Source organism: Colossoma macropomum, unplaced genomic scaffold, assembly GCF_904425465.1.
Source record: "Colossoma macropomum unplaced genomic scaffold, Colossoma_macropomum, whole genome shotgun sequence".
Taxonomy (NCBI): Eukaryota; Metazoa; Chordata; class Actinopteri; order Characiformes; family Serrasalmidae; genus Colossoma; species Colossoma macropomum.
In genome coordinates this window covers 8,203,016-8,219,719 of record NW_023494801.1, presented here as the reverse complement: position 1 = coordinate 8,219,719, position 16,704 = coordinate 8,203,016, and the positions used below count along the sequence as shown (strand labels likewise).

The window sequence follows — 16,704 nt, the reverse complement described above, 5'->3', positions numbered from 1 at the left end:
AATAAGCTGACTTCAGCTTCATGGAGGGTTGAAAGGCATGATTTTCCAGTGGTATTCAGGAAAAAAATTTACACAGGACAAAACGTATCGGGTTCTGAACATGTTTGTTTAACACAGGATGTGATAGAGGCGATTTTTCTAAAACCGTATTCATTCTGGCCATAGAGAAATGGAGCTTAGTTTCTAATATGGGCATAATGAGGACTACGGAATGACGCACGACTACAGTGGTCTATAACGAGACAAACTCAGCAGGGATGCCAGGGACCGTTATTGGGATAAATTATCACCTGTTAACAGCTTTGATCCAGACGACCTGACCGCAAAAAGTCAAAAAACCTGCACTGTCTACAGTGAAAACAGTTTGTTACCCCAGCAGCTGTGCTATAAACCAATGCACTGCTACTGCATGGGCAATGTAAAATAAGCCGAATGAGAGAACACATTATAGAGTGCATGATAAGAAACATCACAGAGATGAATTAGTGTGACTTCAACACATCCCAAAGTTTCGTCAGGTTGGGGCATCGCCCATGTTAGTCAATGCTATCCCAAGTGGCTCCTAGGGTGTTGATAGGCCATTGCTGTAGTATCCCAGGGGGTTGCTAAGGTGTTGCTGAGTAGTTGTTATGGTATCCAAAGTGGTTGCTAGGGTGCTGCCAATCCATAGATATGGTATCCCAAGTGGTTGCTATGGTGTTGCTAAGCTACTGCTGAGATATTGGAGGTGGTTGCTAATGTATTACTAACCCGCTGTTATTTTATCCAAGGTGGCTGCTAAAGTTTTGCTAGGCCATTGCTACAGTATACCACAGTATACATTTTTAAAGGTTTTTACAATTCACATATTATTTACAAAAGTGGTTCTTTAAAGAACCATCAATTTGAAAATTCTTTAGGGAACCAAAAATGCTTTGCTCCAAATAACCTGTTTTGACATCTTTATTTTTAAGAGTGCAATTTTTGTTTAGTTTCACCATCTGAAACATTAGACGGTGGAGTGAGTAATGAAACCTGAATAATCTGCTTGGCATTAAAACCAGACCTCAAGGACAAAATATGGGTCTTCACTTTTCTTTTGATAAGCTCACTTAAACTTTACCACCATTAGACCTAATTACCATCTGCAGAAAGCCTGATGAATGTCACTTCCACCATTTAACTAACATGTATACATCTTTAAAGAAGGGCTCATGAAGGATTATGATAACTAGCTAATGATATGAGTTACACTGGAGAGCATGGACTGTAGAAGAGACCAAGTGCCAATTTAGAGCCTCCTTAATTTATTTATTTTCCAGTCAAAACCGGACATTTAGTACAAGTTGTACATTTTTCAGGAGATATTTCTGATGAGATTAGTTATAAGATGATCCACATGCACAAGGAAGGGGGAACACAAAGGAAAATAATTGAAAAAACAGGAGTTATTTAAAGGTTATAAAGAAACAGGCCACCAAATTTGTTACCATCAGATAAACAGTACTTAAAGCATTCATCTTTGAGAGGGAGGGGAAAATGAAGCTCCACTCTTACTTCAGATCTGAAAAAATCCACAGGTGTTTCTGTCCATCCTTCCACTGTGACAACACAATGAGTCTGAAAGGATGTGTAGCTGTCAAGAAGCTGTTGTGCAAATCAAACACAGAAGCTGCTGATGTTCTCAGAACAATGCAGTCCAGACAATATCATCACTGAAAGTGTTTGGGATTATTTGGATCATGAGGGACAAAAATGGCAACTAACTTCTAAGACTGAACTTCGGAGGTGTGGAAAAATATCCCTGCAGATTTCTTTGAAAAACTGAAAGTAGGTCTTTTTAAAGTCTATTTTGACTAGAAATTAAATAAATTATGGGTGGTTTCTGACTTCTGCACAGTACTGCACTCGTCCCTTGGGTTGATAGTTTATTTTTCTGAGTACTTTAGTGAGCTAACACAATCATTCTTATCTGAACATTTGAATGAGAGCAGAAAGCAGGAGAAGAAGGAGAGACATGACGGAGAAGAATGTAGATGACTCAGTTGCGCTGGAGCTGACTGGACTGACGGTGGTGGTGTTGTTAGATGTGGTGTTGGCTTTGGAAGGGAAGGTGTCCACTACCGTCAGCAGGAATTCTGAGAAGCTTGATGTTTTAGTGAAGACCTGAACATCTGAGGCACGAGACAGCTTGGTAGCCAGAGTCAAAACTGCAGGCTGGACCCATGATTGGTCAACCTTACACATCAGAGGACCTCCTATACTAGTCTGAGAGTGAGAGAGAAAGATTATGAGTCAGTATTTCAGAGACAGAGTTTCTTAACTCTGTTATCAGATGAACTAGGACACTGTTGTGACTCTGTGTTGAGCTGCTAGTGAGAAGTTAGGGGTAAAAGAGGAGGGGTGAGAACCACCTGCTGTTTAAACTATTCACACCTCTCCACAAAGATGACCGTGCTGAGAAAAAGTGCTCTGAAAATAACACTGCAGCTTTCTTCAGTTCTTAAAACTATCATGTACTGTAAAGAAATAGGATTTAAACACAATAAAAAAAATCTTTTTTTATATTTTGCCTTGCTTGCAAAGACAAAAAATCAATTTGGGTTTTTAAATCATTCACCAAAATATATATTCTTTGAACATTATTAAAGAAAAAAGTGCATAGTTCAACTGAGGATCTCATCCAAAACAGGTGGACTTTTTATACCATTTTATGCCTACTGTAAAAATAGATTAATTAGAGACCTGTTCTAAAGGCATGACTCCTGTGCAGATGCTACTGTTAGATGAGGATGCGCTCCCACAGTCCAGTATAGTAGTGTTGAACTGCTGAAGAGTTTGCTCAACTATAGCACAAAGAGAACAACATGAGAGAGAAAATTGATGACATCCATTGGAATGATTTGAAAAGAGACATATTTCATATAGTGTTTCACACACAAATAACATACCTCCACCTCCTGAACCCCAGCCAGACGCCCAGCACTGAGTGTTGATAGGGAAACTGTTGCTCCCCAGGTCCACACATATGGGCTGAATATAGTCCGTAAGTGTTGGCTTACGAGACAATTGCAGTACTGCTATGTTGTTCGCTGTACCAGTGCTCAGTGAGATTTTAATCACGTTGACAGAAACCTCGTTGGCATTGGAGCCGTTCTGTTTGAGGCGGCCCAGAATTACAGTCCAGTCAGAAGCATTGGTGGAGCTGTGAGATACAGAACATCAAGTCTGACAACTAGCACTAATGTGTGTTGATTTGGTTTTGACCTAACTGACTCAATTTGTATATATCATGTTGCTGTGGCTTTACCTAGAGAAGCAATCAGCGGAGCTCAAGACAAACTGCTCAGCTACCAGTGTTCCTCCACAGACATGAGTACCATTACGTTGCAGGCTGGCCGTCCATGGCCACACACCTGCAGATGCCAAGGAGTTGCCCCCTCCTGTAACAGCATTTAGCTTGGCACTGCCACACACCACAGCTGGAGCAAGAGAGGAAATGAACAAAAAATTCTCAGCATTGAGACTAGTCTTGGGCTTTGTTCACACAGAAAAGCAAATCGGGTTTGATTACTGTATCTGACTTGTTTGACCAACTCTTCAAACTTCAGGTTACAACTGACCAAATCTGATTTGTATGGTCAGACTGTAGTTGCATTTGCTCACATATCCACATTGGTTGAGACAGGCTTTAATACAAAGTAGGAAATGTTACCTAAAAGACTTTTAAAAGCTTCTGTTCTCCATGTTTAAGCTATAATATATGAATATGCACCACTGACTTTCATGTCACGTGTTCTGACATTATGAACCACCACCCCTGAATGACAAAAACACATGAAACCTGACATGACTGGAAATCAGATTTGAATCCGATTCAAAACCACCTACAAATGTGGCTTGAATCTGACTGGAAAAAGACAGATTTAGTGTGGCTTTTTTGCCATTTGGTCTGCAGAAAACTTGATATAAAAACTTGGATATGCTGAAAAATCAGATTTGAGCTGTCTGTCTAGACAAGGCCTCGTGATCTTGTAAAGAATGATGATGAAAGACATATAGAACCAATTGTGCACTATCTTAAATAGTCTCTCACCAGTGTTGGGACTAACACGGCACAAAGTAATGTGTTACAGTAATGCAAATGTTTTGGTTAAGAGATTGACCTGCGTGACTTTTAAAAGAGACCCCATACCATGACAGAGGGCAGGACGGTGTATTCTGCTCAGCTCCAAAGCCACAAACAAACTTTAAATATGTTAGTGGTGGTAAACCTGTGTGGTTTCCAGTCACACCTGTTATCCTCCGTTTGCGAGTCACATCATTGTCATTACACTTGTAGTTGGTAATATGAGCTAGTCTGACTGAATAATAAGCAGTGTGATTCCATACAGGAGCCTGAATGAGTAGAATGAATAGCCGATGCTGAGCGGGTCGTTCAACTTTAGTAAGTTGTAAGTTTAGTTTCAGCCATGTTGCAGTAAGTAAGTTAACTTTAAACAGACAAAGCAAGCAAACCCATCTCTAAACCACCAGAGAAAACTTACTGCCACAGTATTTGGGGGAACGTAAATGTGGGACAGCAATTTTTAAATAAAGTTTTTAAATTTTTAAAATTAAACTCATATTTTGACATCAATTTAAAAGAAATCAAAATTTGAGTATTTCCATTTTTTGTGATTTTCAGTTTTCGTGATTAATGAACCAATAGAGATGCTCCAAAATTGCATGGAATAAAACCTCTTTATATTGACAAGTAAAAAATTTACCCTCTCTTGTAAAAGATACTATTTTGAAGATACTTGTTTTTCTTTGGACAACGACAATAGGGTTAACTTTAACTTATACATATGCTCAATTAAATGGATTATAACATAATCCTAGGGCTGAATATATGAATGTTTCTGAAAGAACTGAAACAAATTTGGTAGAATGGTCAATATGAGTTTTAGCATTTAGTTACGTAACATAAATGCAAGCAGTCTTACATGAAGCAGTAGTTGTGGGGACAGTGGTGGTTGTAGTGGTTGTAGTGGTTGTAGCAACAGCAGGCAGGCCAGCACAGGACACACTCAGGTCTCCATCAGTGCCAGTGGAAGTGAATGTGACAAAGCCTGGCTGGTTGCTGGTGATCTGCTGGTTGATCCAGTCTTGGTACTGAGACACTCTAGCATACACTCCAGGGTAATTTGGCTGAGCACAGCCAATACCAAAGTTCACAATGCCTGCCTGGACCCAAACACCGCCCTGTTTGCTGACCAGTGGACCTCCAGAGTCTCCCTGTGCAGAACCAGATAGATATGTGTGTGTGTACAATAATCATCTTTAAATGGAATAAGAGAGGATGCCAGCAGCGAAGAGATTAGGAAGAGATTACCTGACAGGGGCCTTTGCCCCCTGCCAAAAATCCAGCACACACCATGTTGTCAGTGATAGTTCCAACTCCATAAAAGCAGTTACATTTCCTGTTTCCAACAATTTGAATTTGTACTTCCTGCAGGGTCATTGGAGAGGCAAGACTTACTGAGGAAACACACAGTGAACATCATTTTAACTCAGTAAAATATTGTGAAATGTGAAGGTGTGCAAATGTGTTGTAATTACTAATATGGTAAACTCTGCTAACTTTTGGAGGATAGAGTTATAGTAACTCATTAGATTTGTGTCATAACTCCAAAAATCATTTTCATTGCAGAGCCTTCAGCTTTCATCAATGAAAATTCATCATTTAAAATCTGTTCTAAGACCTAGTAATTTGTTTTTTTATAAGCTATTACTACAGTACTTTATTTTCAGCATCAAAAGACCAACAACATTCAAAACAAATGTTAACATAACTGATTAATTTCATTATCAGGCCAAACAGACCAAGCAAATTATACAAATGTACACAATAAGCTATGAATGTGTGATTGTATAATACTTACAAAATTATTATAAAAATAAAAGTGTTCCACGTTGCTGAGTCAGGCTTACTGTGAATGCCTAGAATCATTTACAGCTCAGTTGGTGGATAATCATTCTGAAATAGCTCCTAAATTCTGGAATAGCATTCCAGAGAATATTAGGAATGCAAACTTTCTAGACTTTTTTTAAAATCCAGATTAAAAACATTTGTTTAGGCTATTCGTTTTGTCCCTGTCCTAAGAAAAACAAGCATCTCCAAAACAGTAACTTTACAGGAGAAGACAAAAACATTCTTTACCTTTGATTTAAGTTAATGGAAAAAGTAAATTTTGGAGCATTTCTGTTGGTCCATTCATCATGAAACTTTAGCACAAGGGCAGCTGCTGTGTTCAAATGAAGAAGAGAAATAAAAATGAAAAAACATTTAGACAGCAACAATATGCCTCAAAGCATTGTGGCTAATTTTTTCCTGTTAGCAGTTGTGCTGTAATTTTCATTTAAGGTGTAAGCATGGCCATGGCTAGCTATGTCCTCAGAGGTTTCTGAAGGGTTTTATTACATTAAATGTGGAAAAAACGATGAAACTACACAGTGAGCAGTGAGAGGTTCTTAGAACAGCTGTGGTTCGGCCCTAAACTCTCTGCCTGTTCATCTCTGTACATGACGTTACATTGGCCTGAGTACCAGAGTAACTTTGACTTTTTGAGGTGTTCAAGCATGCGGCACACATGCTATAGGCTAACATATAATATCACTATTGTAAAACTTTAAGAGTTTATGAGCATAAGTTACATTTTCTGCTTGTAGGATGCAAACTCCATAATTCATGTTTTATTTGGAGCACTCACAATGTTGATAGCTAAATCCAGTAGCTGCTCAGTTTAGGCTACAGCCACTGTAGTTGGCTATATTAGTGATTAGATGAGAAATTAAAGTTTTATTTTGTTACCTACACATAACATATTACAACCCCAATTCCAAAAAGTTGGGACGGTGTGCAAAATGTAAATAAATGTAAATAAAAACAGAATGCAATGATTTTTAAATCTCATTGACCCATATTTTATTCACAATAGAACATATATCAGATGTTAAAAGTGAGAGGTTTTACCATTTCATTAAAAACATTAACTCTTTTAAAAAATAATGGCAGCAACGCATCTCAAAAATGTTTGAACAGGGCCGTGTCTACCATTGTGTAGCATCCCCTCTTCTTTTAACAACAGTCTGTAAACATCTGGGAAGTGAGGGGACCAATTGCTGGAGTTTTGTCTGATGCAGGATTCTAACTGCTCAACAGTTATGAATCTTCTTTGCCAGATTTTTCTTTGCATGATGAACCAAATGTTTTCTGTTGGTGAAAGGTCTGGACTGCAGGCACTCTTCTTCTGCGAAGCCATGCTGTTATGATGGATGCAGTATGTGGTTTAGTATTGTTTTGCTGAAATATGCAAGGCCTTCTCTGAAAGAGACATTGTCTGAATGGAAGCATATGTTGTTCTAAAACCTCTGTGTACTGTTCAGCATTGATAGCGCCTTTCCAGATGTGTAAGCTGCCCACGGCATAGGCACTAATGCAACCCCATACCAGCAGAGATGCAGGGTTTTGAACTGTGCACTGATAACAATCTGGATGGTCCCTCTCCTCTTGAGTCCGCAGGACATGGTGTCCGTGGTTTCCAAAAAGAATTTCAAATTTTGATTCATCTGATCACAGAACAGTTTTCCATTTTGCCTCAGTCCATTTTAAATGAGCTTTGGCCCAGAGAAGGTGGTGGCATTTCTGGATTGACGTATGGCTTCTTCTTCGCCTGATACAGCTTTAACATGTACCATTTGTACATTTGTGGATTTCACAGCAAACTGTATTCACAGACAATGGTTTCTGGAAGTGTTCCTGAGCCCATGCAGTGATTTCCAGTACAGAATCAGATCTGTTTTCAGTGCAGTGCTGCCTGAGGGCCCGAAGATAATGAGCATCCAACATTGACCGTCGGCCTTGTCCCTTACGTACAGGGATTTCTCCAGATTCTCTGGACCTTTAAATGATATTATGTTATGATTATGTACTGTAGAGAGTGGGATATCCAAAGTCTTCACAATTTTAGATTGAGGAACATTTTTCTGAAATTGTTCCACAATTTTTAGATTTTTTTTAGTTTGGTGAACCTCTGCCTATTTTTGCTTGTGAGAGACTCTTCCTCTCTAAAATGCTTTTTTTATACCCAGTCATGTGAATTAGTTGGAAATTGCTTCTCCAGTTGTTTTTTTATTAGTACCACTTACTTTTCCAGCCTGTCCCAGCTTTTTTGAGATGCGTTGCTGCCATTAAATTCTAAACGTGTTAATGTTTTTCATAAAATAGTAAAATGTCTCACTTGCAACATCTGATATGTGTTCTATGTTCTATTGAGAATAAAATATGGGTTTATGAGATTTGTAAATCATTGCATTCTGTTTTTATTTACATTTATTTACATTTTACACAGCATCCCAACTTTTTTGGAATTGGGGTTGTACAATCAGCATGAATAAGTTCACTGTTAACCGGCATATTGATGGTATAGGATCATGTATCTAACATTATTAAGAAATCAGCTGATACATTTGACTGTATTTTGTCTAATTACATGTATGAGTAGCTGCCTTGCCCGTTAGCTGAGGTTTGGTACAGACAGCCTTTTATAACACATGTTTAATGTGTGCTTTTACATAATCAGTGAGGACAGAGATGCAAAAAAGAGACGCAGAGAGTGGTAAATAAAACAAAGTCTATTTGAAACTATACTATATTGCCAAAAGTATTCACTCACCCAACCAAGTCATTGAATTCAGGTGTTCCAATCACTTCCATGGCCACAGGTGTATAAAACCAAGCACCTAGGCATGCTGACTGCTTCTACAAACATTTGTGAAAGAATGGGTCGCTCTCATGAGCTCAGTGAATTCCAGCGTGGTACCGTGATAGGATCCCACCTGTGCAACAAGTCCAGTCGTGGTGGAAGTGGATACGATTGGGAACGACAGCAACTCAGCCACAAAGTGGTAGGCCACGTAAAATGACAGAGCGGGGTCAGGGGATGCTGAGGCGCACAGAGCGCAGAGGTCGCAGAGGTCGCCAACTTTCTGCAGAGTCGATCGCTACAGACCTCCAAACTTCATGTGGCCTTCCGATTAGCTCAAGAACAGCATAGAGAGCTTCATGGAATGGGTTTCCATGGCCGAGCAGCTGCATCCAAGCCTTACATCACCAAGCGCAATGCAAAGCGTTGAATGCTGTGGTGTAAAGTGCCGCCACTGCACTCTAGAGCAGTGAAGACGTGTTCTCTGGAGTAAATCACGCTTCTCCGTCTGGCAATCCGATGGATGAGTCTGGGTTTGGCGGTTGCCAGGAGAACGTTACTTGTCTGACCTCATTGTGCCAAGTGCAAAGTTTGGTGGAGGGGGGATTATGGTGTGAGGTTGTTTTTCAGGAGTTGGGCTCGGACCCTTAGTTCCAGTGAAAGGAACTATTAATGCTTCAGCAGACCAAGAGATTTTGGACAATTTCATGCTCCCAACTTTGTGGGAAAAGTTTGGGGATGGCCCCTTCCTGTTCCAACATGACTACACAGCAATGCACAAAGCAAGGTCCATAAAGACATGGATGAGCAAGTTTGGTGTGGAAGAACTTGACTGGCCTGCACAGAGTCCTGACCTCAACCTGATAGAACACACTTGGGATGAATTAGAGCGGAGACTGCAAGCCAGGCCTTCTCGTCCAACATCAGTGTCTGACCTCACAAATGCGCTTCTGGAAGAATGGTCAAAAATTCCCATAAACACACTCCTAAACCTTGTGGAAAGCCTTCCCAGAAGAGTTGAAGCTGTTATAGCTGCAAAGGGTGGGACCGACATTGTATTAAACCCTATGGATTAAGAATGGGATGTCACTCAAGCTCGTATGCGTCTGAAGGCAGATGAGCAAATACTTTTGGCAATATCACTTGATTTAGTATAGGTCAAATCAGATTTTGGAACAGTAATAGCAGCTCATGGAAAATTGCGGGGATGAGGAAGAAACAAATAAAAGAAAAAGGTGCATAACAAACTAGAGCAATGATTTTGTTAAAAATAAATAAAGGAGAAACAGTTGGTGTTATGCTCGTATTTGACAGTTATTTTGTTCACTATGAGATGTAGGTTTCTGCAAAATGGACTTACAGTGCTGTGTAAAGCACAAAGAGATTTTGTAACTAAAATTAATCATGCTATGTAAAATATGTATTATTATTATTATTATTATTATTATTGATCCACATTTATTTATCATTTCAATAAAAAGCATGTACTAATGAACAACCTACTTTGGCAGCTTTGACATGGTAGACATGATCACATGATCACTGTCCAAAACCCAGCTTTTTTGTTATTTATTTAATTTTATTATTTTTATTATCCTACATCACTTGTACACTTCAGCAGTCATTTATATTGTGTGAATATCTCATAGTGAATAGACCAATAGAAATGCTCCAAAAATTACTTGGAATAAACTCTCTTTACATAAACTTTAATTAAATGTGTTTTTTTTTTAACAGCAGAGATACTGACCTTAGCTTTACAATTACTACATTCTCATTTCTCACCTCCAAAGGCAATGTTTCCCCAGCCAGTGACCCAGGTCAGAGTGCCATTGAAGAATGTGCTTCCAGCTGCAGCCAGGCAGACAGGTGTAATATAAGGAGTGAAGGTCACACTAGAGCTCAGCTGCAGCAGAGCGATGTCGTTGTCATTCGTGGATGAATTGTAGCTGGGATGTTTGATGGCTTGCAAAACAGATCTGGTCACTACATTTGGGTTACTTCCCTGAGTGCTCAGTGACTGATCACCCAGATACACGGTCACTTGTGGAGCAGTAATGCTGAAAAAAGAAGGTAGATTAGCGTAACGTTAGCTAAGTTTACTGCTGCTGCCTCACCTGAAGTAGTTACTGTGTCTTTGTACAACATGGCAGTGATTTCTGCAATATTTATGTTTCAAAAAGAAAGTGGGACTAGTATATGTATTCATGGACACTGCCATGGCAATAGTCACTGGGCTAGCAGACTTGTCTCCCTGCCCACAAAACTCTTTATATGGACAAATACCATGATATGTAATGTTAGAGTGAACCTCTTAACTTTTTGTCAATTAATAATGAACATATCATTGTGCGTATCATAGCACTGTTTAATGCGAAAGCCTTTGCTTTATAAGTACTTTTTGGTCACTAAGTTACCACTGTGATGACAATGTTAATGTCCATTAGCACCTCAGTGTGATTTCTAGACTTATTTAGCACCAAACTAAGAGCACTCATCTTCCCATGCTGGGGTTGAATCTCAAATGGCTCCCTGCTCCTAAATGAACTTAACTACTTAATTAGACTTAAATACAGCAGTTTGGTATTACAGTTACATAGCGTCTGCTTCAATGTGTGGTGCTTACACCATTTGTCTTTACATACACACATATGCCACTGCCCTGGCTGTTCCCTGAAAAGTCACTTCTGTCCATTCGTAGCAGTGAAAACCCATCCATTGAGCTTAGGTAAATTGTCCGAAACATTCTCTTACAGCTGTGTTTTAGTTAATACCATGATGCGGGATTCTCTGTGTCCGCAGGGTACTGTAGCGTTTACCTGTAGCTTGTCCATTTTCTTATTCAACGATCACACGTTACTAAGTATCATGAAAGGTACACAGCGTTCATGATTTCAGAAAAGAATTTCAAATTTTGATTCATCAGATCACAGGACACATTTCCACTTCACCTCAGTCTGTCTTAAATGAGCTCAGGCCCAGAGAATGCGGCGGTGTTTCTGGATCCTATTTATATACGGTTTCTTCTTTGCATTTTAGAATTTAAACTTGCATTTGTGAATGCAGTGATGAACTGTGTTCACAGACAGTGTTTTTCAGAAGTGTTTGAGCCCATGCAGTGATTTTCACTACAGAATCATGTCTGTTTTTAACGCAGTGCCACCTGAGGGCCCGAAGCAATACTGGTTTTTAGCCTTGTCCCTTGGTTTCTCCAGATTCTCTGAATCATTTAATGATATTATGTACCGCAGATGATTAAATTCCCAAGTTCTTTGCTGTTTTACGTTCGTTATTCTTCAATTGTTGCACTATTTGCCTGTGCATTCTTTCACAGAGTGGTGAACCCCTGTCCATCTTTCCTTCTGAAAGCCTCTCTGAGATGCTCTTTTTACACCCAATCATGTTATTGACCTGTTGCGAATGAACCACCAGGTGTTTTTTAGCATTACACAACTTTACCAGTTTTTGTTGCCCCGTCCCAACTTTTTTGAAATGTGTTGCTGGGATTAAATTCAAAATGGGCATATTTTTTTCAAAAAACAATAAAATTTCTCAGTTTCAACACTGTATATGTTGTCTTTGAACTGTTTTCAAATAACCATAGGGTTTAAATTATTTCTATATCCTTGTATTTTGTTATTATTTACATTTTGCACAGTGTCCCAGTTTTTTCGGCAATGGGGTTGTATGTCAAATACTGTAATGTAGGGGGTCCTCGAAGAAACTTGGTGGAGACAAGATCATGGTTCACAACAGCATTAATACCAGGTTTTTGGCAACAGCGCAAAACAGAAAGAAAGACGAGCACAGCCACTCCTAGTCAACAGCCAAAAACAAACACAGCCTTCTGTCTCTCTAAAGAGGAAAACTCCCAAAGCAGAAGAAACCACCACCTTACCTGTATTCAGCCTCTTCAGCCTGAAAGTCCTTGTAAAGGTGAAACTAAGGCAGCCAAAATTAAATAGGTGCCTCTTAAAGGGCACCTGAATTCAAAGGGTACCCAGCATCCTTCTGGGCTCAGCCTTTAGCCCATTCCCTGCAGCCATCAGGGTGATGCGATCCTCCTGGGTCCCCTATAGCCATTGAGGGGAGTCTTAAACTGCTGAGGGGCTTTGACAGTGCTCTGGTGCCACTGGGGAGCTTGGCGGGATTTCCCTGAAGAGCTTGCACAGGTCAAAGACCTCTGGGCTGATCGCTGTGGCTGTTGGGGTGTTGAGGTCCTCCTGGGCCACCGAGGGATGCCGTGGTAATTCCAAAGCTGCTGGGGGGCTTCAACAGCACTCTGGCACCACGGGGGAAATAGACAGGGTTCTCTGTGTGGCTGGGGGGCTTCCACCACACTCCAGGTACCACCATGCAGCTGACTCTCTCAGCTAGCTGATGTTCCCGGCCCTGGATCTTCCAGTCTTAGTTCTGCTCTCTCCATCATCCCTTCTGTTGCCAACACAGGCGAGGAAGCTGCTCTTTTGTGCTGGGGCTCCGCCTCTCTGCTTTGGTCCCACTGCCAGCTGCTCCAAATGGCTTCACTCGTCCTGTCACCAAGCCCAGCGTTTCACACGGCCCCGTCTGCCACCAGGAAATCTGAGCCAATTATGCATGCATCCTGTATGGGTGCAAGCCAAACTCATGTTCTTGGCTCAGACCCCCAGGACAACCAGGAGCCACATCGTCCCCCTCAGATAGACCCAGCCTTCGGAAACTGAACTGAGCTGGATGTTGGTTGCCTCCCAGCTGTCTAATGTGCCTTTCTCAGTGTGTGGGAGCACACCTGGCTACAGCAGGGAGCTTGTATCAATAAGCGCAGTGAGACGCGTTGATTCTACAAACCACAACTGCTGCTGGTGCTGTATCAGTACAGACCTCAGCCAGGTAGTTCCCGAAGTTAAGCCCCACCATAATCTTTATATCGGTGGCAAGCAGATGCAGCTTCTTTCCACACTGGAGCTCTCTCTCTGTTAGAGTCTCTCTTTAACGTGCACCAGCCACACACGCTCACCAAACCGCAGGCTGGCCACGGGGCACCTACAGGGCTGAGCCTTCCAATGCTGAGGCTAATTGAACCGCTACTGTCTGCTTCCTACACCCCGCTGCTGCTGCAACCAGCTCAAACTGTTGCAGATCAGCTGACGAATTCCCTGCACCATCGAAATGGCAGATGTATTTGAACTGACTGGCTTTGTATGAATATGAATGATTTGTATGAGTGTCTTCAACTGCTGAGTTAGACACATCACGTTGGGACCCTATCCTATCCGTGACATGTCCTACACCACAATATATACACAAACATATTTTGAAAAAATATGGAAATATAATTTTTTTACATATGGGATGGTTCACTAGCTGTTAAATGTAGATATACAAGCATTTGTATGTGCAGTGTATGGATATAATATATATATATATATATATATATATATATATATATATATATATATGTATATATATATATATATGTCCACCTACCGTTCGCACGGCCATAATGTTTGTGTCAAGTAGTTTAGATTAGGTTAAAATCAATGTGTAAAATACCCCCTAGCGCCACCCTGAGGCAGTGTTGCATCACTAGTTGATTAACATTATTAAAGACAAAAGCTTGCCATTTCATTGGTGAAGCAGGATAAACAATGACCTGAGTTTGTATTTTACCCTACCCTGCAATTTTACCATTTTACCCAAACCCCCCTAGAATTTTGATTTTATTAACATTCTGTAGGTCCAAGAGTCAATTAGGGGGATCATGCATTTCACATCTCATTAAATTGACATCAAATAAACACCAGTTTCAAAACATAAACAGCTAGGAATTTTTTTAGACACCTTGCAAAGCAGTGAGCTGCTGTTAGAACCCAGTTAGAATTGATGAGGGATCCACCGCAGAAATGGAAACCACTAATCTGCAGGCTAGCTTGCCAAGGCCAAGAACCTGGAGAAGCATCCTGTCCTCCCACTATCTTGGTATTTAGAGAAGCCACACCGCACACTGGCAAAGAGATAAGAACAACATTCTAATTAGGTGGAAGACTCCCTCTCTGTACTTTATGTGTTTGTGATTGTCTTGCACTGTCTTGTCTTGTAAATTATACAATGCTGTCTTATACTGTCTTGCTTAAATTGCACTAAATATTGATGTGTTATCATAAGTGTGGCTTTAGAGGACCAGTAGTAACACAACATTTCTCTCTCAACATATGTTCTTGCGATTCGTATTTTATTGTATGTAGCACTGAGTATGACATATTAATTGCTGCACTTTTATTCATTTATGTATCCATATCATTTCATAATTATAATAAATAACTTACCACCCAACTGTGAGTGGCACACTGAAACAGAAAGAACAAAGTTAGTGTTAGTTACTCATTCAGTAACATTTTCATGGCACAGTGGATTTTTTGCTGTAGGTTCGAGGGATTAATGAAAAAATGGGATCCAGAATTAAGAATAACAGAATCTTTTATATCTGGGTAATGCTTTTTGTTTTGTACTGGTCAGGAAAGTATAGCACTTTTTGCAGTTCCGTCCCCATATGTTTTGTTTCCCTAAACAAAATAAATGATCAGGATTTCTTAAATGTGTGTGTGTATATATATATATATATATATATATATATATATATATATATATATATATATATGTATGTATATATATATATATATATATATATATATATATATATATGTGTGTGTGTGTGTGTGTGTGTGTGTGTGTGTGTATACACACAAATCACTAATTATTCTCTCTTACTTCCTTACTTCCTAAAAATTATACTCATTACTCATTGATCATCATCTTAATAATTTAATGGTGCAGACATTTTGAAAAATAGGTGGAGGTTCCCTTTAATGTACTACTAGAGGTTCAGTGAACTCAACATTCTAAAGAAAAACGGGCCTATTTGCTTGTTTTAGATTGAAATGCCAGGTTTTTACAGTGCGAGAATCTGTTTTATTCACAACGATGAAAACAATTTATAATTACAGCCGCATGCTAAAATGTTCCCCAGTAGACAGTTTACTGCATGACTACAATGCTGGGGAACAAGCCACCAGAAAATGCAATTTTACTAAGAATAACGTCAGTGTATAGATCAACCCGAAACCTGTCTATGTGCTCTTTGGACATAAACACTAAACATATCCTTCTATTTCCTTTATAAGCTGGTTTGGTGAGTTCTGTTCTAAACAAGAAGCCTAGAAAGAATTGTGATTTATTCAGTAGGCAAGTGAGCAGCAACACATGAAAATGTACTGCAGTTGATGAACTTACCTTTTGCTAAGAAGCTGATGACGAGCACCACACTTAGTGTCCTTGACATCACCATCGTCACTCACATTGAAACTGTCTTACAACATTTCAACCTTATATATACCTCGTGAGCATCTGGGACACACCCACACTCACCAACTCTCTCTCTCTCTCTCTCTCTCTCTCGCTCTCCCTCTCTCTCTCTGTCTCAGTGGAAGAACATCTGTATCAATGTGAAACATGTTTGTCTGCCCATATTATAAATAAATACACAAAACTGATGTAAGTGTAAAATGTCCTTTAGCACTGTTCCACTTTGCTGCCATTACTGGAAATGAGTGTTATAGAACCAGTTTTATTGTCTTCCAGTCCTCCTCCTTCCAGTAGTTTATTCTATTAAGTAGATAGCCTTTGTCATAAGAAAAGACCCTTTAAAGGGGAATTTATCCTGCTCCAAGTGACAACAGTTCTTAGGAATGCTCTTGCTTAATTGAGTTTCTTCCTCATACCATCTCTGGCATTTTTTCCAGTCATGGCTACCTGTAGTACCCCTGGAGGTCACATTTTAACCCATTGTGTCATGGCCACAGTCACCTGGTGGGATTTAACACAAATGCACACTGAGCAGGAGATGTGACAGTTGATGAAAAACTTGATTATGTTGCATGATTTAAAAAACAATGGGCCTCATTCACCAACCATTCTTAAGAAGAAATTTCTTCTTAAA

The 16,704-nt window shown here is 39.9% G+C and overlaps 1 protein-coding gene across 1 annotated transcript in view; it reads right to left on the bottom strand.

The window, feature by feature from the left end:
* LOC118821740 (transmembrane protease serine 9-like) overlaps positions 1-16,070 on the bottom strand; it is a 34,433-nt gene extending 18,363 nt beyond the window's left edge. Inside the window, exons 1-10 of the mRNA XM_036590469.1 lie at positions 15,999-16,070; positions 15,035-15,055; positions 14,550-14,712; positions 10,515-10,789; positions 5,357-5,502; positions 4,968-5,259; positions 3,290-3,461; positions 2,931-3,184; positions 2,725-2,825; positions 1,958-2,247 (exon numbers count right to left, since the gene is read on the bottom strand). Of these exons, the coding sequence (XP_036446362.1) occupies positions 1,958-2,247; positions 2,725-2,825; positions 2,931-3,184; positions 3,290-3,461; positions 4,968-5,259; positions 5,357-5,502; positions 10,515-10,789; positions 14,550-14,712; positions 15,035-15,055; positions 15,999-16,053 (1,769 nt within the window). The 5' untranslated portion in view covers positions 16,054-16,070. The remainder of the gene's footprint in view (positions 1-1,957; positions 2,248-2,724; positions 2,826-2,930; positions 3,185-3,289; positions 3,462-4,967; positions 5,260-5,356; positions 5,503-10,514; positions 10,790-14,549; positions 14,713-15,034; positions 15,056-15,998) is intronic.
* Between the last annotated feature and the right edge of the window lie 634 nt (positions 16,071-16,704).